The sequence below is a fragment of the Bos taurus genome, chromosome 4 (genome assembly GCF_002263795.3).
Source record: "Bos taurus isolate L1 Dominette 01449 registration number 42190680 breed Hereford chromosome 4, ARS-UCD2.0, whole genome shotgun sequence".
In the NCBI taxonomy this organism is placed as follows: Eukaryota; Metazoa; Chordata; class Mammalia; order Artiodactyla; family Bovidae; genus Bos; species Bos taurus.
In genome coordinates, this window is record NC_037331.1 from 103493625 (window position 1) to 103518430 (window position 24806).

General features: G+C 43.1%; 1 protein-coding gene across 2 annotated transcripts in view; it reads right to left on the reverse strand.

The window, feature by feature from the left end:
* Positions 1 to 24775, reverse strand: part of PARP12 (poly(ADP-ribose) polymerase family member 12) — a 46154-nt gene extending 21379 nt beyond the window's left edge. The window contains exons 1-5 of one of the 2 annotated variants that reach the window (NM_001192344.1): positions 24396 to 24775; positions 20351 to 20486; positions 17375 to 17675; positions 14441 to 14539; positions 10920 to 11043 (exon numbers count right to left, since the gene is read on the reverse strand). In NM_001192344.1, coding sequence (NP_001179273.1) covers positions 10920 to 11043; positions 14441 to 14539; positions 17375 to 17675; positions 20351 to 20486; positions 24396 to 24724 — 989 coding nt within the window. In that variant the 5' untranslated portion in view covers positions 24725 to 24775. The remainder of the gene's footprint in view (positions 1 to 10919; positions 11044 to 14440; positions 14540 to 17374; positions 17676 to 20350; positions 20487 to 24395) is intronic. The other variant, XM_005205833.5, reaches the window with a different exon arrangement.
* Between the last annotated feature and the right edge of the window lie 31 nt (positions 24776 to 24806).

The window sequence follows — 24806 nt, forward strand, 5'->3', positions numbered from 1 at the left end:
AGTGTTTTTTAAAGTTAATATTGAGTATCAAAAGTATGAGTATGGATTAAGAAACTGTAAGAATTAAGCAGGAAAAAACAATCTTTAGAAGTAAATAATTATAATCTTAAAATCACAGTAGACAGGACACACTTCATCTCAGACAAGGCTGAACTAATGAACTAGGTAACCAAGTGAAGAAATTCCCCTGCATACAGCACAAAGGACGACGTGAGAGAGAAGTCAAAAAACATAAAAAACAGAGTAAGAAGATCTTAATGTATGTCTAATTAGAAGTCCAGAGAAACAATATTTTTGAGGAACTTTCAGAAATGATTAAACATAAAACCTTCCACTCAAAAAGAATGAATTATAAACAGACTAAATAAAAATAAGTCCACATATAGACAGATCTTTGTGAAACTGTAGCACCAGAGGCTGACTGTATGTTTAGTCAGAGAGGAAAAAAACAGATTACCTACTGTAATGTGTTGAACTGTATCCTCACTCGTGGCAGCTGAAATGTGACCTCACTAAGAAATAAGGTCTTCTCAGATATAATTAAGATGAGGTCATACTCAAGTAGGCTGAGCCCTAATCCCATGACTTGGTGTCCTCATAAAAAGAAATTTGGACACAAAGACACATAGGAGAAAGCCATGAGACAAAAAAGAAAGAGATTAGAGTAACGCAGCTATAAACCAAGGAATGCCAAGAAATATGAAGGATTGCCAACAACCACGAGGAGCTAGGAGGAGGCAAGAAGGATCTTCCCCTGGCGTCTACAGACAGAGCATAGCCCTGCTGACACCTTGACTTTGGAATTCTAGCCTCCAGAAACATAAGAATAAATTCTTGCTCCTAAGACACCAAATTTGCAGTCATCTGTTACGACAGCACCCCAGCCCCAGGCCAAACAATGTATTTATACTGATAACTAACTTCTAAATAAGCAATGGGAGCCAGAAAACAATGGAATAATCTTTGAAGAATTGAGAGAAAACACCCAATAAAACTATTTTTCAAGAATGAAGATGAAATAAACACTTTCAGATAAACAAAAAACACATCTGCCACCAGACCCTCACTAAACCAACTTCTAAAAGATGAATTTAAAAGAAAATGATCCACAAGGAAACATATGAACAAAGGATTGTGTGCAAAAATACAAAATGATAAATGTCTAAATTTAAACAAATACTGACTATATAAAACAATGTTAATTTCTAACTCCTGGGATTAAGAAAATAACAGAAGCAATTTTATACAACACATTTTATATGCCTGGCATTGTTCTGAGCATTCTACACATTAATTCTTTTAATTCTCAAAACAATTAATCCTTTAATGTAGGAACTATTATTTTTATACACTTGACATAAGGAAAAACTGGGACACAAGAAGACTAAGTAATTTGCCCAAATTCACACAGTGGTAAATGAGTTTGAATGGAACTAGTCAGAATTCAAGTGTTCAAGACTCTTTTATTGTTCGAGAGAATGATAAAATGTATTAATTAGCTTAAGTTGTTAAGCTAAAGTTTATTAAGTTAAAGGGTCTGTTTTCCAGAGTAACCACTAAAAGAACAGAAAGTCACTATATAACTTCCAAATTAATAGATGAGGGGGGAAAAAAATCAAATGAGGAAACATCTAAGAGAAGACCAAAAAGAGAAAAGAAAAACAGAAAAAGCAGGTCAAATAGCAAAAACAGACAGTAGAAATAAATTCAAAATTAATCACAATGTGTAAATAGGCAATCCCAACAAATGAATAAACCACTATAAAAAAAAGATTAAAAGACAAAGATTGTCAAACTGAAAAAATATCCAGTTTTGTTATGTTTACAGGAACTATATCTAAAATAGAAACAAAAGAGCTTGAAAGTAAAATAGTGAAGCGGGCTAAAAGAAAGCAGACATAGTTATATTAATATCAAATGAAACAGACTTAAGGCAAAAAAAGCATTACTAGAAATACTAATAAAAAGCACTCATTTTATAGTACTACCAGGTTCAATTTACTGGGAAGATAAAATTTTTAACTTCTATATACTTCATAATAGTTTTTAAAATATAAAATAAAAATTGATGGGATTACAAGGAGAAACCAACAAATTCATAGTGAATTGTTAACATACCTTTCTGGCTAACTGATACAAGAAGCAGACAAAGAAATCAATAAAGATACAAAAAATTAGAACCACACAATTTACACCCATCTAACACCACATTCAAAACACTCTGTATACACAGAACTTTTACCAAAGTTAATGATATACTAGCTTCCCTGGTAGCTCAGTTGGTAAAGAATCCCCTTGCAGTGCAGAAGACCCCAGTTCAATTCCTGGGTCAGAAAGATCCCCTGGAGAAGGGAAAGGCTACCCACTCCAGTATTCTGGCCTGGAGAATTCCATGTGGTCACAAAGAGTCAGATGCAACTGAGCAACTTTCACTTTTACAACAAAATTCAAAGTATCTGTTACTATACAGCCTGACCACAATGCAATTCATTTGAATTTAAATTTTAAAATTAATTTTAAAATATACTTAGAAATAAATGATAGGTCATCTAATCTATGGAGTCAAAAAAGGACAAAAGTCTGTTCCTCTAAAAAAGAAAAATATGAGTAACACATCTCTGCAAGACTGATGAAGAAAAAAGGGAGGGCAGAAAAAAAGATTAAAAGTGTAAATTAAAGATGGCATAGACACTAATAGCAATATTACAAGTAACTTTATGACAGTAAGTTTTAAAATAAATACAATGACCAAACTCCTAGAAAAAATATCAACTTACCAACTGACTCAAGGAAAAACTGAAAACCTGACTGGTCCTATAATAAGAAATTGGGTCAATAGTTTAAAATCTTCCCAAGAATTAAACATCAAGACTAGAAACTTTTAGATGCATAATCATTCAGGAAAAAAATAACTCTGATTTCACATGGCCTTTTGAGAATAGAAAAAATATCCATCCCAATCTCATTTTTATGAGGCTAGTAATTTCATAAGATAAAAACCAGGCATCATTATACTGTACATCTGTAACATATAATACTGTACATCAACTATACTTCAATTTTAAAAAACAAGCAAAGACAACATGAAATAATTATAGACCAATCTTATTCAAACATAAATTCAAAAGTCTTAAACCAGAGAGTGGCAATCCAAATTCACCATTATGTGTGTGTGTGTGTTTGTGTACGTGTGTGTCTACATACGCACAGGCATGACTTAGGCCTGGGAATGAAATGGACTTAACATTAGAAAATTAATGTAAATCACTGCATTAACAAGCAAAACAGAACAAAACATAGGCTCTTAATGCAGAAATTGTACTCAATAAAATTTAATTTCCATACACAATTAAAGAAAAACTCCTGGCATATTAGGCATAAAATCAGAATTGATTAGCAATGCTAAAGGTTCCAAACATTCACATATGCTTAAGGGAAAACATTTTTAAATTACTCCTTTTAAAATTAGGAAAAAAAAAGAAGAATAATCTTCCAGTTATTATCATTTCTGTTCAGCATGAGGAGTCTTACCCACTATAATAAGGCAATCAAAAGAAATAAAATTTTTAAGAATTAAAAAGGAAAACTTAGAGTGCTATTCACAGATATTAATTTCTAAACATGTATCAAGTATATTGAGAATTATACAGATAATTCAAATAAATTATCAGTAGCTAAGATATTTCAGTAAAGTTGCAGGAGATAAGGTAGAAAAGTCAACTGCCTGTCTACACATCAGCAGGGAGAAAATAAACAAAAAAATTTAACTAGGGATGCAATGAAATGTTCCCTTGGTATCTCTAATTTTCTTGAAGAGATCGCTAGTCTTTCCCATTCTGTTGTTTTCCTCTATTTACTTGCACTGATCACTGAGGAAGTCTTTCTTATCTCTCCTTGCCATTCTTTGGAACTCTGCATTCAGATGCTTATATCTTTCCTCTTCTCCTTTGCTTTTCGCTTCTCTTCTTTTCACAGCTATTTGTAAGGCCTCCTCAGACAGCCATTTTGCTTTTTTGCATTTCTTTTCCATGGGGATGGTCTTGATCCCTGTCTCCTGTACAATGTCACGAACCTCCATCCATAGTTCATCAGGCACTCTATCAGATCTAGTCCCTTAAATCTATTTCTCACTTCCACTGTATAATCATTAAGGGATTTGATTTAAGTCATACCTGAATGGTCTAGTGGTTTTCCCTACTTTCTTCAATTTCAGTCTGAATTTGGCAATAAGGAGTTCATGATCTGAGCCACAGTCAGCTCCTGGTCTTTTGCTGACTGTATAGAGCTTCTCCAACTTTGGCTGCAAAGAATATAATCAATCTGATTTTGGTATTGACCATCTGGTGATGTCCATGTGTAGAGTCTTCTCTTGTGTTCTTGGAAGAGGGTGTTTGCTATGACCAGTGTGTTCTCTTGGCACAACTCTATTAGCCTTTGCCCTGCTTCATTCCGTACTCCAAGGCCAAATTTGCCTGTTACTCCAGGTGTCTCTTGACTTCCTACTTTTGCATTCCAGTCCCCTATAATGAGAAGAACATCTTTTTGGGGTGTTAGTTCTAAAAGGTCTTGTAGGTCTTCACAGAACCATTCAACTTCAGCTTCTTCAGCATTACTGGTTGGGGCATAGGCTTGGATTACTGTGATATTGAATGGTTTGCCTTGGAAACAAACAGAGATCCTTCTGTTGTTTTTGAGATAGCATCCAAGTACTGCATTTCTGACTCTCTTGTGACCATGATGGCTACTCCATTTCTTCTAAGGGATTCCTGCCCACAGTAGTAGATATAATGGTCATCTGAGTTAAATTCACCCATTCCAGTCCATTTTAGTTCGCTGATTTCTAAAATGTCGACATTCACTCTTGCCATCTCCTCCTGTTTGACTACTTCCAATTTGCCTTGATTCATGGATCTAACATTTCAGGTTCCTGTGCAATATTGCTCTTTACAGCATCTGACCTTGCTTCTACCACCAGTCACATCCACAACTGGGTATTATTTTTGCTTTGGCTCCATCCCTTCATTCTTTCTGAAGTTATTTCTCCACCGATCTTCAGTAGCATATTGGGCACTTACCGACCTGGGGAGTTCCTCTTTCAGTATCGTATCATTTTGCCTTTTCATACTGTTAATGGGGTTCTCAAGGCAAGAATACTGAAGCAGTTTGCCATTCCCTTCTCCAGTGGACCGCATTCTGTCAGACTTATCCACCATGACCCGTCCATCTTGGCTGGCCCCACACGGCGTGGCTTGGTTTCATTGAGTTAGACAAGGCTGTGGTCTGTGTGATCAGATTGGCTAGTGTTCTGTGATTATGTTTCAGTATGTCTGCCCTCTGATGCCCTCTCACAACACCTACCATCTTACTTGGGAACATTTCATGCAAAGATGGGCACAATAAAGGACAGAAATGGTATGGACCTAACAGAAGCAGAAGATATTAAAAAGAGGTGGCAAGAATACACAGAAGAACTGTAGAAAACAGAGCTTCACAACCCAGATAATCACGATGGTATGATCACTGACCTAGAGCCAGACATCCTGGAATGTGAAGTCAAGTGGGCCTTAGAAAGTATCACTACGAACAAAGCTAGTGGAGGTGATGGAATTCCAGTTGAGCTCTTTCAAGTCCTGAAAGATGATGCTGTGGAAGTGCTGCACTCAATATGTCAGCAAATTTGGAAAACTTAGCAGTGGCCACAGCACTGAAAAAGGTCAGTTTTCATTCCAATCCCAAAGAAAGGTAATGCCAAAGAATGCCAACTACTGTGCAATTGCACTCATCTCACATGCTAGTAAAGTAATGCTCAAAATTCTCCAAGCCAGGCTTCAGCGATACGTGAACCGTGAACTTCCAGATGTTCAAGCTGGTTTTAGAAAAGGCAGAGGAACCAGAGATCAAATTTCCAACATCTGCTGGATCATGGAAAAAGCAAGAGAGTTCCAGAAAAACATCTATTTCTGCTTTATTGACTATGCCAAAGCCTTTGACTGTGTGGATCACAATAAACTGTGGTAAACACTGAAAGAGATGGGAATACCAGACCACCTGACCTGCCTCTGGAGAAACCTGTATGCACGTCAGGAAGCAACAGTTAGAACTGGACATGGAACAACAGACTGGTTCCAAATAGGAAAAGGAGTACATCAAGGCTGCATATTATCACCCTGTTTATTTACCTTATATGCAGAGTACATCATGAGAAATGCTGAGCTGGAAGAAGCACAAGCTGGAATCAAGACTGCCAGGAGAAATATCAATAACCTCAGATATCCAGATGACACCACCCTTATGGCAGAAAGTGAAGAGGAACTAAAGAACCTCTTGATGAAAGTGAAAGAGGAGAGTGAAAAATTTGGCTTAAAGCTCAAGCTTCAGAAAACGAAGATCATGGTATCCGGTCCCATCACTTCATGGCAAATAGATGGGGAAACAGTGGAAACAGTGTCAGACTTTATTTTGGGGGGCTCCAAAATCACTGCAGATGGTGACTGCAGCCATGAAATTAAAAGACACTTACTCCTTGGAAGGAAAGTTATGACCAACCTCAGTTCAGTCAGTTCAGTCGCTCAGTCATGTCCGACTCTTTGCGACCCCATGAATCGAAGCACACCAGGCCCTCCTGTCCATCACCAACTCCCAGAGTTCACTCAGACTCACGTCCATTGAGTCAGTGATGCTGGAGTGGCCGAGAGGAGCTACCCCACTCCCCCACGCCCGAGGCCAGGGGTGGAGGCCAGGAGGAGCAACCCCACATCCAAGGAGCGGTGGCTGTGCGGGCGCAGGAGGGCCTAAAGGAGCTATCCTGCGTTGAAGGTCAGGAAGGGCAGCAGTGAGGAGATACCCCTCGTCCAAGGTAAGGAGCAGCAGCCGCGCTTTGCTGGAGAAGCCGTGAAGAGATACCCCACGCCCAAGGAAAGAGAAACCCAAGTAAGACGGTAGGTATTGCAAGAGGGCATCAGAGGGCAGACACACTGAAACCATACTCACAGAAAACTAGTCAATCTAATCACACTAGGACCACAGCCTAGTCTAACTCAATGAAACTAAGCCATGCCCGTGGGGCAACCTAAGACGGGCCGGTCATGGTGAAGAGATCTGACAGAACGTGGTCCACTGGAGAAGGGAATGGCAAACCACTTCAGTATTCTTGCCTTGAGAACCCCATGAACAGTATGAAAAGGCAAAATGATAGGATACTGAAAAGAGGAACTCCCCAGGTCAGTAGGTGCCCAATATGCTACTGGAGATCAGTGGAGAAATAACTCCAGAAAGAATGAAGGGATGGAGCCAAAGCAAAAACAATACCCAGCTGTGGATGTGACCAACCCAGACAGCATATTAAAAAGCAGAGACATTGCTTTGCCAACAAAGGTTCGTCTAGTCAAGGCTATGGTTTTTCCAGTAGTCAGGTATGGATGTGAGAGTTGGACTGTGAAGAAAGCTGAGTGCCGAATAATTGATGCTTTTGAACTGTGATGTTGGAGAAGACTCGAGAGTCCCTTGGGCTGCGAGGAGATCCAACTAGTCCATCCTAAAGGAGATCAGTCCTGGGTGTTCATTGGAAGGACTGATGCTGAATCTGAAACTCCAATACTTTGGCCACCTGATGCGAAGAGCTGACTCACTGGAAAAGACCCTGATGCTGGGAGGGATTGGGGGCAGGAGGAAAAGGGGATGACAGAGGATGAGATGGGTGGACGGCATCACTGACTTGATGGACATGAGTTTGGATAAACTTTGGGAGTTGGTGATGGACAGGGAGGCCTGGCATGCTATGATTCATGGGGTCCCAAAGAGTCGGACACGACTGAGTGACTGAATTGAGCTGAACTGAGGGATGCAATGCACAGTATGATTAACTATAGTTAATGATGCTGTATAGCAGTATTTGCATGTTGCTAACAGAATGAATCCTAAAAAATTCTCATCACAAGAAAAATAAAGGTATTAAAGTACATTTAAATGAGTTGCTGTATTATGACGTCAGTTCTCCCCAAACGTAATAGACAATGCAATTTCTAGTTAAAAAAAAATCACACCAGAGTTTTTTTGTGAAAACCAACAGGCAGATTTTAAAATTTCTGAAGAGGAAAAAAAGACCAAGAGGCAAGATAATCTGAAGGAAAACAGTGGGAAACTGCCTTACCAGACACCTAAAGTTACTGTAAAGCTCTTCTACATGAGACAGTGTGATACTGATAAGAGACACACAGATCAATGAAGCAGAAGGGGCCAGAAAAAGAAGTGTATTTGCTAACTCAACACCTAACACAGACAGCATTGAAAACAGGTGGAAAAAAGATGGCCTACTTACAAAAGTAGTACTTGGCATCTAAGTCTGAAATTAACCTATACAATATATTACATTTTGTCAAATCTGACTCAGTTTGGGTGGGTTTAAAAATCGACTGACTTCTGGAAATGAACAATGTAAGATAGCTGAACAACATGAACCTATTTAATGCTACTGAACCTTACACTTAAAAATGGTTAAGATGGTAGGTAAATTTTATGTCTGTTTCGTCACAATTTTTTCTTTTGCTGAGTAGAGTTTAACATTTGGCAGCGGGTGTTGTTCTTTTGTCCATAAGAGACAGAGGTGAATTACAAATGTATTTTTTTTTTAAATCACCTGAAATACCTCTCTCTCTCTCTATATATATATATATTTACATATATCCCAAATATATTTTGGCTCACTTTTCTCAGTTTGGTTATTTTGGTGTTTTTTTTTTCCACATGGACTATTTTTAAAGTCTTTACTGAATTTGTTACAATATTGTTTCTGTTTTATGTTTTGGTTTTCTGGCCACAAGGCATGTGGGATCTTAGTTCCCTGACCAGATGGAACTTGTACTTCTTGCAGTGGAAGGTGAAGCCCTAACCTTTGGACTGCCAGAGAAGTCCCTGCCTCATTGCGATTTACTTTTTGAATATATTTTTATGTTTTTAATCTTAACCTTTTATTTATTTTTTAATGCTTTACTTATTTTACAATCTTTCATGTTGGAGTGTAGTTGGTTAACAATGTCGTCTTAGTTTCAGGTGCATAGCAATGTGATTCAGTTATATACACACACATACACACACACACATTTATCTATTGTTTGTCAAATTCTTTTCCCATTTAGATTATTGCAGAATATTGAGCAGAATTCCCTCTGCTCTACAGTAGTTCCTTGTTATCTATTTTAAATACAGCAGTGTGTACATGGCAATCCCAAACTCTAAATTTTTAGTTGAATATATTTTTTAAAGTGGTCTTTGGAAATTCATCTTCATAAGAATGAAATTGGACATATACTCCATCACAGGCAAGGAGAGGTTAATGCAGTCCTTAAAATGTTAAGAGTTTTTAAAGAAAAATTCAGGACAATTTTTTGACAGTCTCAGGATAAGAAGAATTTCTTATGACACAAAAAGTAGAAACCCTCCAAAAAAAAGGAAAAGAAAAAAACAGTATAAAACCATAAAGAAGACGATGGAAAAATACTTCTCTTCATTAACAGATACCTTAAGCTGACAGGGGGAGTTCATTTATTTTCAATATATACTTAATACCCAGACACTTGAAGAATTCCAAAACTAAGGAAAAGCACAACCTTTCCCCTCAACAAAACAGGCAAACTACAAACACAGACATTTCACAGCAGAGAAAGCACAAGTGGGCACTGAGGAGACACCTCTCCTCACAAGGATTCAAGGGTATGCAAACAGAGACCTCACTTTACACTGAAGACCAGAAAAGCACAGATATCAGACTGCACCAAATGTGAGAGAGCCACGTCATTACAGACCGCTAATGGGGGTGGGAAGCGGTACAGTCACTGTGGAAGACAACCTGGCACCCGCCAACAGAGCCGAGGAGGGACCAGCCTGGCTCCCAGCAGGCTCACCCCCAACACCTAAGTCACAGAAGCCGGAGCACATGTGAACACATAAACACATGGGAACCGTCGACAGCAGCTCCCTTCAGACCAGGTTAAAGGACAGGCAAGACTATCTGTGCTGACAGACGCTGAATCAGCAGTGGTTTGTGGCATGGACACTGACCGGAAGAGGGCTGGAAGGGGGGCTTCTGGGTGATGAAAATGGTCTACAGCTGGATCAGGGCATTGGCTGCACAATTTATGCCTTCCTCAAAATTCACTGACCTATATGCTTAGTAGCTGTGCATATCACCAAGTATCCATTTTAACTTAAAAAGCCTCAGAAAAGGAGAGGAAGAGAAGGGGGAGACTTAGATAAGGGCTGGCTACATGAGCCACTTAATCTTCCAAAAGGGGGATAATTTGTTTCACGTACTTTACCAGCATCAAGTTGCACATAACTGTACCCTAAGCACAAATTTATTTTACCCACTCAAAAAACGGGCTCAAATTCTCTTCTTGGCAACATATGTTCCAAGGAATCCAAGATACGGTAAGCATTTGAAAATAAAGTTACTCAACACTTCCCCGTTTACTCTAAGTGAAAATTCTAGGACATACGTAGAAAAATAAAAAAGACTGAATGATAAACAGCAGTTCAGCTGCATGACTTTACAGGCAAAGGCTAAAGAAATTTCACAAATGACTACTTTTTGGTTTTCTGGACTAATCAATGAGGATACATTTACATAATCGATCCCAGAATCAAATCATTCAAAACTTACTTGGTACCCCTCCCTCACTCCTCTCCCCATAGCTCCTCCCTGAAAAAAGAGGAAGATGAGGGAACAGAGGCGTCAACCACCAGCATGACCATCAGCCCTCAATTTCCAGCCCAGAGCCTCTGCTTGTAGACCAGGTAGCCTGCTTACTCCATGTGTGTGTGTCTGTCTGAAGCCCATCAAAACTAAAGCCCACTATGTCTAAACTTCTTATACTGCACACAAAGGCCCAGGCACAAACAGACACAGATGACGTATTTCATACCTGTCTCTTGCAGGATTGCTATATGCCTCTTCAATAAGCTCCATTTTGTGCAAATCCTTCCACTTGCCTCCATCTAAGACTTGCCATCGATATGGCAAGTGGAAATGAACTCTACTGCACTTATCTGAAATAAAAATATAAGGAGGTAAGCACATTGGCAGCACATAGCATGGCCCAGCCCTGTGGTTCCCAATGGGTGTGGTGCTGCCTGCTGACCTGGCAACATTTTAGAAATCTGTGAGGGAGCCTTTTTTAATGACGTCATACCTGAGCATTTAGATACTGAATTTTATTATACACACTTGCCTTTTATGTCTCCCTTTTTAACAGGACATTAAACACATCAAACCTATTTTTTAAAACTGTGTGTTGGTAGGTTACATTATGTATGAATTACATCTCATGAGAGTAAAGCAGCTGATCATGAGATGGTCAAAGCTTCCATCCCATCCATTCCAGACTGCAGGGGGCAGTCTGTCCATGCATTATTGCCATATATGTGATATTTGGATGGAGAGCGATCACACCAGAAATGGAGGCAGGTCCATCTCTACTAGAACCATCCAAACCCAAACAGGTCCTACCATAGGTGGGTCAGCAGCACGGTTCCAGTCTGCCTTGATCTTTGTGGCTACCAACATGCTCTCCCCTTCTCAACATACCCCACTCCTAGAATGTATTATACACATGGCCTGGATCTGTGGTTGCCAGCCAACTGCTCCCACTGCCTTCCCTGTGCTCCCCAGGTCTGTCCCTCCTAGTACCTCCTGCCTGCTGTGCCTTGGCCAATGCCAGCAGCTCACCTGGAACGCTGCTCACACCCACCTCTACCTGCAGAGGTTCTAGTACATCCTGAAGGAGGAATGTTGTGAGAGGAAAGGGAGACAGGAAAGAAGTGCAATGGGAATCTCCACACTCTGATACCTGCAGGATCCATATACTATTAGGTAGAAAGATACACAGGTATGGAATGCCTCTATTTGGGTGAAAAAATAGAAAAGACAGGATTAGATATATTCTCACTAAATACACATGTGGGAATGGGAGAGGGAAGACTAGGTGGCTGGGCACAAAGGTATGAGGAAAGATTTGAATTTTGAAATGAAAATATAGTCTACAAAAGTCAAACATCTGTATCATTTGAAAAAAGGTACAAAATAGTGTGCATAGTGACCTTGTGCAAAAAGAGACTAGATATACACTTCTGCTTGAATAAAATCTTTACGGAAGGATATTCAAGGAACTAGTAATAAGGACTGTTTATGGAGGGAATCTTGGTGCTGGGAAAAAGGGTGTGAGGAAGACATTTCTTACTGTCTTTTGTACATTCTTAATTCATCTTTCAAAGTAATAACAATGAAGTCTGGCTAATTTGACACCTGACAAAGATGTGAAGTGAATAAAGAATATTGAAAACTATTACAAATCAATAATGAGATCAAACAACCCAATAAAAAATGGGCAAAACAGTCACAAAAGACCATATACTGTATGATTCCATTTATATGAAATATCCAGGCAAACCCATAGAGACATAATGTAAATTATGTAGTTACCAGGAGCCTGAGGGTGGGGAGAAGGGGTAGTGACTGCTAATGGGTTTCTTTGTGGGTGATGAAAATGTTCTAATATTAACTGTAATCATGGTTGCACAAATTGACTATGTTAAAAACCATTAAATAAATTGTATACTATGTGAAATATACTTAATATCTTAACAAAGCTGTTATTTGCCTGCAAAATAGGCAAAAGATTTAAGCAGATACTTCACAGAAGATATGCAAACAGCCAAAAGGCATATGAAAATACACGCTAAACATCATTACTTATCAGGGAAATACAAATGAAAGTCACAATGGATATCACTACTCATTTACTAGGATGGCTAAAATTTACAGGACTGACAATACCAAGTGCTGACAGTGATGCAGAGCAACCAAAACTCTACTACACAGCTGGCGGGAAAGTGAAATGGATCCACTTTGGAGGACAGTTTGGCAGTAACTTGTAATGTTAAATACATGTTTATCATACGATCAGACATTCCACTTTGAGGTCTTTACTTAAGAGATGAAGACATATATCCACATGAAAACCTGTACATGAAAACTGACATAGAGGTTTTATTCATAAAAGCCCCAAACTGGAAATAACCCAAATGTTCATCAACGTACATATGTATAAACAAATTGTAGTTAATCAATGCAACAGAATACATGATTACGTTTATTTAAAATTCTGGAAAAGGCAAGTCTAGTAGTCCCCATCAACAAAAAGCAGATCAGGGATTGCCTTGGGTCAGGAAACTGGGTGGTGAGGATCAACTGTATGGGGGCATAAGAGCAATTTTTGGAATGAGAGAATTGTTTCACATCCAGATTATAGTGCCAGTAATATGGGCAAACATATTCCCCAAAACTCAAAGGGTGCATTTTATTTTGTATTAATTATATCTAATAATGCTGATTTTTAAAAACATATATATACATACACAAACGTGTGTGTGTGGTGTATGTGTGTATCTCACACATTGCCTGACCTAGTATTCCATTTCCAGGAATCTATCCATGGTAAAATGCATGTATACTCAGATGTTCAAGGAAAAATCATTCTAATCAAATACTACACAGTTGTTTTTAAAATCCAGGTAGACATACACATATGTACTAACATAGAAAAAATCACCAAGACACACCATTAGGTAAAAGAAGTAGGTTAAATAATGCATATCACATGTTCCCATCTGTTGACAAATATGTAAAACAAATATGACCACAGTCCCATGTTTACCTTTGGAAGGCTGAAGGAAGACTTCAGGATTTACTCTGTACCATTTCACTCATTTACAAAGTGAAAGTATTCATGAATTGCTTGGGTAGTTTTTTAAAGACTGAAAACAAAACAGGAAGTTTGGGTGTTTGTCTTTTTTTTAAGAAGAGTCACCAAATTTGAGAAGGAATCATTCTTTAGTCAAAGCCCAGGACATCAGCAAGAACAAAGATTTAGTAAAAATACAGTCTCTCTCTCACACACACACACACAAAACATTTGCTACATCTGATAAAAAAGAGAGTATTGAGAGAAACTCTGAACTTAAACAAATTCTCATCCCCCAAGAGTACACAGAGGGGTCTCCTCCTGTTCCTAGGTTCTGAGGCATCTCTGAGACTACAACCTCCTTCTAGAAGGGAACTAGACTGGGCATCCGAGTGTTTCTGTGGGTTTGTGACCTCACACTAAGCTAATCAAGGGACAACACCTGACATTCGTTTGCTGCATGAAACAAACAGTCCCCCAAACTCATCTACAGTTTGATTTTTAGAAACTCAAGTATTCAATAATTCTTACCACTCTCAACTCCCCAACAAAATCACTGAAGTGCCACCAGCTTGCAATTAAGAATGCCCGAACCTCTCTGGATGGGTGAGAGGACCTTGAGGGGTGACATCAGAGCAGAGCTCTGGGAACCAGGAGCAGCTGTCCCGCCTGCAAGTGGATGAAGGGGTTTCCCCCCGACTCACCTTGAAAGCTACAGCTCTTCCAGATATGGAACAAGCAGATCTGATCACTCTCCTCTTGGGTGGCAGTGTTTAGGGACACAGAACCTGTGTCTCTTCTTTCTACAAAGAAAGACCACAAAGATATGTCACCAGTGCTTCTGATATGGGGCTGGAGTAGTTCAAGGTACAAAGGAGAGAGAACAGAATTCATTCATTCCTCTGCATGAGGCAAAAGTGGGCAAGGCAACATCACAAAATCTTATAATGTTCTAGATGAAAGCACCCTCAGACATACAGGTGGACCCTCTCTGCCTTTTATGGAGGAATCCAGGAGCCCAAGGCCATATGACTGCTGCCAAATCCAGGACATCATGGTTGGGGTGAGCTTTTTCTCAGCTCTGGCTGTGCACCCAATTCACTAGGAGACCTGTTTATAAACACAAGTGCTCAGCTCTCCCTCAGACTGACTCAATCAGCAGCTTTCAACAGTGGAACCTGGGACACTTTAATAGGGAGGGGTGGGGAACCACTAACCAACACATTTTCCTTCTGTATCTACAGCCGTGATTACCCCAGAGAACAAGTGAAGGCTGCATTTTATAAACTAGATTTGATTCCAAAAGCAAATGAACTATGAGAATTGGGTTCCAATACCAAAAAAAAAAAAAAATTAATGGAAAGCCTATAATTCAAAATGAAACCTTATTTAGGTTAACTATAAGAACTTCCCAGATGGCATAATGGTAAAGAATCCACCTGCCATTTCCAGGAGACACAAGAGATGCCAGTTTGATCCCTGGGTTGGGAAATCCCCTAGAGTAGGAAATGGCAACCCACTCCAGTATCCTTGCCTGTAAAATTCCATGGACACAGGAGCCCAGCAGGCTCCAGTCCATGGGGTCACAAAGAGTTGGATACAACTGAACAACTGATCATGCGCATGCACACACACACACACACACACAGATGTTAATGTAACCAGGAGGATGCACATGCTTTCAAAGTCTACCTTTACTAGAATTGCTTCAATGAGCCATTACTTAATAATTACATTTGGGCATGCCCCAACTACCACCATGTAAACCTATAAAACTCTCCTTGTCATCACTCAATCACCTCCCTAAATTAAAACCCCACAGGACTTGAATGAAAATGTACTTTGTTTTCAGGCTACAGAGTTCGGTGTATTAATTTGATCTTATTTTTGAGATTGAAAGCTTCTATACTCTTAGATTGGAGAAGGCAATGGCACCCCACTCCAGTACTCTTGCCTGGAAAATTCCATGGACGGAAGAGCCTGGTGGGCCGCAGTCCATGGGGTCGCTAAGAGTCGGACACGACTGAGCGACTTCCCTTTCACTTTTCACTTTCCTGCATTGGAGAAGGAAATGGCAACCCACTCCAGTTTTCTTGCCTGGAGAATCCCAGGGACGGGGCAGCCTGGTGGGCTGCCATCTATGGCGTTGCACAGAGTCGGACACGACTAAAGTGATTTAGCAGCAGCAGACATCCACAGGCTGGACCTTAAAGCTCACACCTGTGGCACTTTAGAGGTTGCCTCCCTCTCCCTCCAGGGGCAGGTATCCTTCCCTGCCTTTCTAACAAGGCCATAATCCAACTGACACTCTTAACAATCTATTAAAGCAAAATCGTTTGCTTCTAGGCTTCCTACTGTTAGAAGAAACTAACCAAAAGTAATTGAAGAAAATGTAAAGGAAACATACAGCGAGGACACCTCTCAAATATAAATCTCAGGTAAGTTTAGAGTGGTAAGTTAGTTTGCTGGTCATCCTGGCATTAATAATTTAGGAAGTGATCTATTAAAAATCCTAGATTATCAGTACAGCTAACAAGTTGGGGGAGCCGTGCCTCAGAGACACCTAGAACCAAGGCCCAGGACACTGGCCAGTACATGGCAAGGACTCATGTTGAATGAAAAAACGGATTATCAGGATGACCAGCCAGCAGCAGATAGTGTGAAATTCACAGGACACCAAGGCATCGTAGCCTCCCTGGTATTGAATCATGGTATTCACTTCCCACAGTATAACAGGTACTCAAGAAATGCTTACTGGGACTTCCCTGGTGGTCCAGTGGTTAAGAATCCACCTTGCAATGCAGGGCACAGGAGTTTGATCTCTGGTCAGGGAACTAGTAGCCCATGTGTGGCAGAGCAACTAAGCTCATGCAAGGCAATTAGAGAGTCTATGCTCTGTGACAAAAGATCCCGTGTGATACAATGAAGATCCCATGTGCCACAACTAAGACCCAACACAGTCTAATTACAAGCTTTATATAAAAAAAGAAATGCTTACTAAAGAAACAATCTCTGCTCAAAATCCCCCCATATGCCTGTCACTAAGCATGACATTCCTCAAAAAATAAAAAGTATCCTGGCAGGTTCACCATTCAACAAGTCAGTGCCAACTGTAGCCCAGCAGGTACCATTTAGAGATGAGCACTGAACAAAGTAAATTTGCAATGATGAAAAAAAATTCCATTCATGTCAAAAGAGAGCCAAAATTAAAATATGCTTCATTCAAAAAAATAGATAAAATGTGCCTCATGCACTTATTAAAAAAAAAAAAATCTCAACAGAACATAACGCAAAGGATGGCCCCAGAATTGTAGAGCATGGCATTCTTAACTGTGGGGTCCTTCACAGGAAAACAAGCTCTCCAGGGCAGAAGAGGGAAGACTAGATAGGGAGAAGCAGCATCACTCATCTCTACGCAGATCTCAGGCCCAGAGGGAATTCACCCACCGTCCACACCAACCCAAATTTGTTTAAAATGTGTTTGTTCACAGCTCTGATTTCAACTCATCTTCACAGCCCCCACTGGCTGGAAAGGGGTGGCCAACTCCCTTTTTCTCAGAGCAGCACAGACTTGCCCAAAGTCACACATTCCATTTGGCAGCCAGCTGGAATCTAGGAGCCCCAGCCCAGAGCCTTACTGGAAGTCCCTTGTGACTGCGAGGGTGGAGGTGGCACCCGGATGGAAGCAGAGCTCTTATTCTTGATGTCATGAGCATTTCTGTAAATGGAAGGCAGCTTGCTCACCAGCTCCGGCCTCATGCCCAACTTCTCCAGTTTTTCCAGGTTCTCAGAATTAGAGAAATCATGGGATCTCTTACAGCCAGTGCCAAACTTGCATTCACCCTGCGAAAAATACTGGCAGACATGGAGCTTGATACAGTGCTTTTTAAAGGAACAAGAGCCGTACGGTCCATCTCCTTTGTTGTAATGAAGGCAGATCTGTTAACGAAGAAGGAAAAAGACAGCAACTTAGAAAGGCCTCACATGACACTACCTCCTTACTGAGCAGTCTCTGGTTAATTGATGTTCCTCCAGAGACCTAGCCAAGGCTGTGACCCTTTCATGCCATGGGTCACAAGCTCTGAGACCATCCCTCACTATAGATGGACAACTGCTAGCACATGCTCTTGGTAAATGGGAACCAGGAGGACAGCAGACTGCCCAGAGCAAGCCTCTCTGGTTGGGGGGGGGGGGGAAACTTCCAGCTGATCAGAGCTGCTCTTTATGAGACCACATTTTAATGTAACTCACACAGGAACATCCTAACAATCCCTGCATTCTACTGACCGCCCCCCACTTCACTGATTAACCAACTCCCTCTAACCCAGGACCCAGCTTCTCCCAAATCTTTTTTTCTCCAATTCAAGGTCAAAGAGGCTCTGAGGGTTTCAAGAAGGCCAAATACGGCCCTTTCAAAATGAGACTCAGTGAAGTTAACAGGCTTGCTCTGAGTCACACAGTTATCTAGTACACCTGGCACAGGTGGTGTCTGCTGAACTGGGTTGTTGGTAAAGTGGGGCTTGAACTTCAATCAGCTGTTCCTTCTCTACATTGCACATTCCTGGAGCTGGGAACCAAGCCAGAGACCATCATGGGCCCACCCACTCAACTCACAGGCATCATATCAAACAGAGGGCTGCAGAACCCAGACCTAGATCATCAGGGACCACCTTCTGGGGATGGAAGCCCCAGGGAGAAGATCAGCAACAGCTGGGCCCTAACCTTGATTCTGTCACTTACAAGCTGCCTGATCTCAAGCAGGCCACTCACTAGCTCTGAGATTCTGTTTCTTAATCCCCTAAATGGGACTAATGCCACCTACAAAGCCGGGCTATTGTGAGAATTAAATGAAAAATATACAAAGTGACTAGAACCAGTGGGTGCTCAGTTCATGGCGGCAGCCCCTCAACGGTCATCTGATGATGAGGGGACTAGCCTGAGAGCAGTAGTCCTGAAGGAAAGCTGCACTAGATCCGAGCTTATAGCCCATGTGATAGCACTGTGTCCTGAACCACCTCACACAGCCCAGGAGACAGACTGCACATTCCAGATGGATTACCTGCTGATTCACTTCTCACACCACTAACAAGGTGATTGCTCCAAAAAGTTAATGCCTACTCTCCCAACACAACCTCGCTCCAACTCCCTCCTGTGACACAGGAGGCTGTGCAGATGAGCCTCCACCCACCTAGTTCTCTCCCTCCCACCCTAAATCCAGGTCATGCTGACGTACACACTGTGCCCTGACCAGGCAGGCTCTCTGCCTCCCTCTTCCCAGACCTTCATCCTCCACTCATCCTCCAGCACCCAGAGCAACCACCATCTGCTCCAGGACTCCTTCCCTGGTGCCCAAACCGTGCCCCTGAGACCAGAGCACCAACTCCAACTAAAGCACTGACAATCCCATTAAAGCACTGATAACCAACAGCACCTTGCTATCAACCGCCAACTTGTCCCACCCAGTAGCTGTGCCCCGCCTGGAAGAGCAGAAGGGGTTTTGCATCTCCTTAATGCCAGTGCCTCACCTGTAGTGGATATGCAATAAAGGTTAACTGAATTAAATTGATACTAATTTTCAAAAGGCAAAGAAAAACAATACATATTATGCACCAGTCATTTGCTCTATAGCATCTTTCTCAAATAGTGATTTCAATTGAATAGTAATTCATTAAAATATAAATATTTTATGTTATTAAATGTCATTAACATATATCCATCTCATCTCTGTCGCCTCATCCAAGAAGCAGGGCCAGAACAGCCCAAAGAACCCAAGCTGGCCAGAGAATGACTGCTCAGATCTGCTGCAGAGCACAGCCAACCCTCGGCCTGGCTGCTGTCCTCCGCACACAGAGGCCCCGCCCTCACAGGCAGGCCATTCTGGGGAGACACAGATGTTGCCAACAAGGACTTCAGCTCAGAACTTTGTGCTGGCTGGGCAGAAGCTTTTGGGGAACTGCAGCATAGTCAGGGTCCTTTCCGACCCAGTCTCCTTTCCTTCCCCTCTCCTGACACAGATTTCAGGGCACCATCACCACATGGGCCCCCACCTTCCTCTGCTCCCCCGAAATAAACCTCTCCCACTTCCAATCCCATCTTGGTGTCTACTTCTCTTAGGACTTGAACTCGTCCACGACCACTGCAGTGAGCTTCAAAACAAGTAGTTTCTGTCTGAAATGCAGCATGAGAATTTACAATGACCCAAGTTAGAAAACTGCCCCACAGACCTTCAGAGCCCCGTGGTACCTGCATTTTTCTAAGTCCTGCTAGACAGGGAGGGGCTGGCTAGAATCCCAAACCCCTCTAAGCTCTGTGTAACAACTGCCTGCAATCATTGGCCAAACAAGCCCCCCCAACCTCACAGAAGCCCTGCAAAGGAGGTACCAGCCCAACTGACATAGAAGGAAAGGAGGCTTCAAGAAGTGGCAAGGTTGGTGCAAGGTCACGGATCTAAAAATCACCAGAGGCGGGAATCCAGTCCAGGGCTCCCAACAGGCAGACCGCAGTGATCACTGTTGGGCCCCTGGCACCTCTTCTGCCATAGTGTTTCCCTGTCTTCCAACCTCCTGGCCTCTTCCTCATCACTTACCCTTGGGCCCACCCCTCCTGGCACTCACCTCTGGCAAGAGCAAGGGGTCGTTCTGAAACAGGAGCATGCAGAGCTCACCGTAGTTGAGGTGGTCCAAGCCATGTGTTTTCAGCACGCTCACGTTGTGATTGGACATCAAGTTGTGACCGTTCCTACAGTCCTTCCTGCAAAGAAACAGGGCTAGGGTCACAGCTGAAATGTTTCCCCCCAAACTCTTATGCTGAAGTCTTAACCTCCAGTACTTCAGAAGTGACTGAATTTGGGGTCTTTCAAAAAAGTGATTAAGCTAAAAAAAAAAAAAAAAAATGAAGTCACAGCGGGGGGGCGGGGGGGCGGGGGGGAGCGGGGGTTAATCCAATCTGACTGGTGTCTTTATTAAAAAAAGGCGGGGGGATCAGGACACAGAGGGAAGACAATGTGAAGATACAAGGAGAAGATGGCATCTACAAGCCAAGGAGAGATGCCTCAGAATATGCTGACACCTTGACCTCTGACTTCTAGCCTCCAGAACTGTGAAAAAATAAGTTTCTTAAGCTACCCAGTCTGTGGAACCTTATTACGGCAGCCTGAGCAAACTGAAACGACTGGCAAAATCAATCTTTAAGATAATTTTTCAGGAATAGTTCCTGACATTGTTTAAAAACATCAGAGAAAACCTGCATGTCCATGAAAAATCATAGTGCTCATCTGCAAAAGAAGAGATGGTACCTTGTGAGTTCTAGGCCCAGGGAAGCACCTCTCAGCAGGTATTTAGTGAGACTTACAGGGCCATTTCCCGAACAGTCAGCGTGCCAGTCATAAATGAGTGTGGATGGCTTATGATTACAGGTGTGTATACACACACACATACACAGACACACACAAACACACCATTGAGGCCCATCCCTTTTTTCTGCTCCCTTCTTCCATTGTTTTGATCAACAACTGCCTCTTGAAAACTCACTGTGAACCAGGAACTGGCAGTATGCCCCCAAAGAGCCAAAGATAAGCCTTCAAATGATCACCTGGGTGATCAACAGAACCCAGCAGAGTCAGGTAAATTACATCTGCTTGACTCAGACACTGCCACACCTATGATAAGCATCTCAAAAGAAAACTGAATCACTGACCAAATCCGTACTTCCCCTGGGCTCCCCCAATGCAGTCAAGAGCAACTTCCCTCTTCCACTGCACAGGCCAAAAACCATGGCGTCATCCAACCCCGCTCCTCTCTAGTGGATACACAGACATTGAGATGACTCTAAAATGTGGGAAGCGCAAGGTCAGCTGTGCTCAGGATCCATCAGCAAACACAGCGGCACCTGATCCTGACAGGAGTGGGGAAGCAATCAGGGAGCATGCCTGAATGGTATAAGTCTGAGTCTGATACTAAGGGCTGAAGAACTAGGTACTGAGAGCAGGAAGTGTTAGTCACTCAGTAGTGTCTGACTCTTTGTGATCCCATGGACTGCAGCCTGCCAGGCTCCTCTGTCTATGGAATTCTCTAGGCAAGAATACTGGAGTGGGTAGCCATTCCTTTCTCCAGGGTATCTTCCTGACCCAGGGATCGAACCCAGGTTTCCTGCACTGCAGGCGGATTCTTTAAGATCTGAGGCACCAAGGAAGCCCCATTCTAGGCAAAGGGGCTTCATAATCACAAAGATAATGATGATGATAATGACTACTAAAAGGGCATTTACCACAAGCCAGGGTTTGCTTAAATGTTTTGTGAGTTAACTCATAGTGTCCTCAACAAGCCTATAAGGTGGGTAATACCATCCCATTTTGGAGATAAGAGAACTAAGCCTCAGATAAAAACTAATTTGCCCAAGATCACTCAGCTGGCAAGGGGCAGAGCCAAGGCAGAGACAAGGCGGCTTGTCTTGGGGCTGGGTTCTTGACCACTTGCTCACTGTCCCCTAAGCAAAGGATGGAATCAGGGACCTGGGACCCTCTCCAGAGGTCACCAACAAAAGCAGCAGTGATGATCTATGTCTGTGACAGCTGATCCTGCAGTTGAGGAGGACAGAGAGCTTCGCAGGGAAAGCACAGAACATGCAGCTGACCACACCCACTCTCCCTTATGTGATCCGGAAACAGTCAAAGAAGGAAGGTTCAAGAAACTGTCCTGTGTAAACCACAAAGACAAACAAACAAACAAAAAAAGAATTTAGGATCATCCAGGCCTATAAATACTAGACTTCCAAGACAAAATCTGACCCCAACTTTGGGAATTAGCCTATCTAAAGATAGGTCTGCTATCTTTATTTTATCAACTACAGATATCAACAAGACCCACTAGTGATCTCTGTCATTAGATCCCTCCATCTACCACCTACTGTATCTACCTTCCTCTCTGCATGCTGCTCCCCCTTCCACCCTGAGATGCGGCCTCTCCACCAGCCCCTGAAGGCTCAATTGCCCTGGCGCTCCACCCTCAGCTTCCACCTCAGATAAGACCCACTCTTGCTGCTGTAGCCATAGTAAATGCTGCCCCCAAACTCCCAAAACCTGCATCTCAGTGTCCTGGCAATCCTCCCAAGTTTCAGACCTGGAGAGCTACCCTCTGGGCACTCTTCAAAACAAAACCCTCTCCCACTCTCTGTCAACAGTAAGAAAAATGTCATCTCCAAGTGAACAATAATAAAGAAAAATGAGTCATCAACTCTTGAATCCTGTTACCCTCCTCTTACCAACTCTCCCAAATTTCTCATACATACATCCGTTCCTAAGGCCTTATCTGGGTCTTGAAATATTCGAATCTAAGGATTTCTGGGGAGCTGCTTCTCAGGGACATTTTCCAACTCCCTCTGCATCCAGGCACAGACATCCTGTGGTGCTTGGGTCATGGACAGAAAAACAGCTACCATTCCAAAACTGGCCCATAAAAATCTCCCACTAGCCCTCTACTATCCATCTTCTCTACCTGCTCCTTGGAACTTGATACCCAGATGGCCTTTAAGAGTCATGGGTTGAAGAAGACAGAGTCTAGGTCTGCCAGCCTGGGTCCCTAAATGACTATATGGATCAAGGTCCATACTTCACGCTGTTAAATCTCACAATTAGACCTGATGTGAGCATGAAATAAGGTCTACCCTGTTAAGGCAGAAAAAAGAAAAATAACTAAAATTATTTGTTCTTCCAGTCATTCTTCCAGATGACTGGACTAGCTTCCAAACGAAATCATCATAGCCTCCTCTAAATGAGAATGCATACCACTATCTTAGCTATCTTCCTACAATGCACACCTGATGGCTGCTCTCTTCTGCTACTTGACGGGCCCCCATTACCTTCAGGGTGAGGTCCAAATTCTTTAGCATTTACCTCTTGAATCTACTCCACAAATCTCACTGAGCGCCTGCCAGGTGCAGAGCACAGAGCTGAGGGCCAGGAGAGCCCAGCCAGGACGAAGACGGAGGGTTCTCTGTTCTCCTGAGTTTACGTTCTACTGAAAACAGTGGGGAGCCCATGAAGGGCGCTAGGAGAAAAGTAAACAGAACGTGATGGAGAAGAAAGAAAAGGGCTCCAAAGGAAAGAGATGCCTGAGTCGAGTCCTGAAGGATACACGAGGCAAACTAGGAAAGGCGGTCCAGGAGAGCAGAGGTCACCCGATGAGCAAAGGCTGGAGTTATACCCGGGCTGGAAGGGCACCCTGAGGAGCCCAGGATGGAGGGCCGGCGAGGACCCGTTCAGTTCCCTCAGGGGCACTGGGGGCCAGGGTTGGAAGCCTGCATTGTATTCCAAATGCAACGGAAGCCGCTGGCGTCTAGTCAGCAGGTGAAGAGCTTTCAAAAGATCCCTTCTGTGGCGGGGCAGAGAGCGCTGAAGCGCCCTCAGGGCGGGCCGTGGGCCCACCCCCACCCCGGTTCGGCCACTCCCAGGCTGTCCCTCCCCGAGGTCACCGCTCGACGCGGAGCCCCACGCCCAGTTCCACGTATTCAGAAAGCGCTCAATAAACGTTCGCTGAAGAGAAAGGAGGGGGAGGAGTACAGGCCAAGGAACAGCCACCTCTTAGTCTCTCCCCCAAACTGACGAAGGGCGGGGAGGGAAGAAGACGCCCTCCTCGTCGTCGGGCTCCCGGCGCGGCGCCTTACCCGTCCCTGAGGAACTTGCATTTGCCGTAGAACAAGGACTTGCAGAGGTGCAGCTGCGCGCACAGCCCCGCGCAGCCCGGCTTCGGGCCCAGATGGGCGCTGCAGAGCCGCAGCGGCGACACGGCCAGCACCACGCGCTCGACGGCCGCCGCGCCCGCCCCGGCCGCCCGCCGCGCCACCAGGAAGCGCCCGCGCTCCCGCAGCAGCCGGTCCAGCACGTCGCAGTCGACGTTCGGCCGCACCCGGCGCCGTAGCTCCTCCAGCTCCAAGGCGCCCCCGGCCGCGCACAACACCTGGGTCACCTCACGGAGAAGGGCGGCCGGCGCCATGGTCGTCGGGCCCGCGACTGGAGGGGAGCAGGCGGCTCCCGCGGGGAGGAGACTGCGGCCGAAAACGAAACTGAAAGCTCCC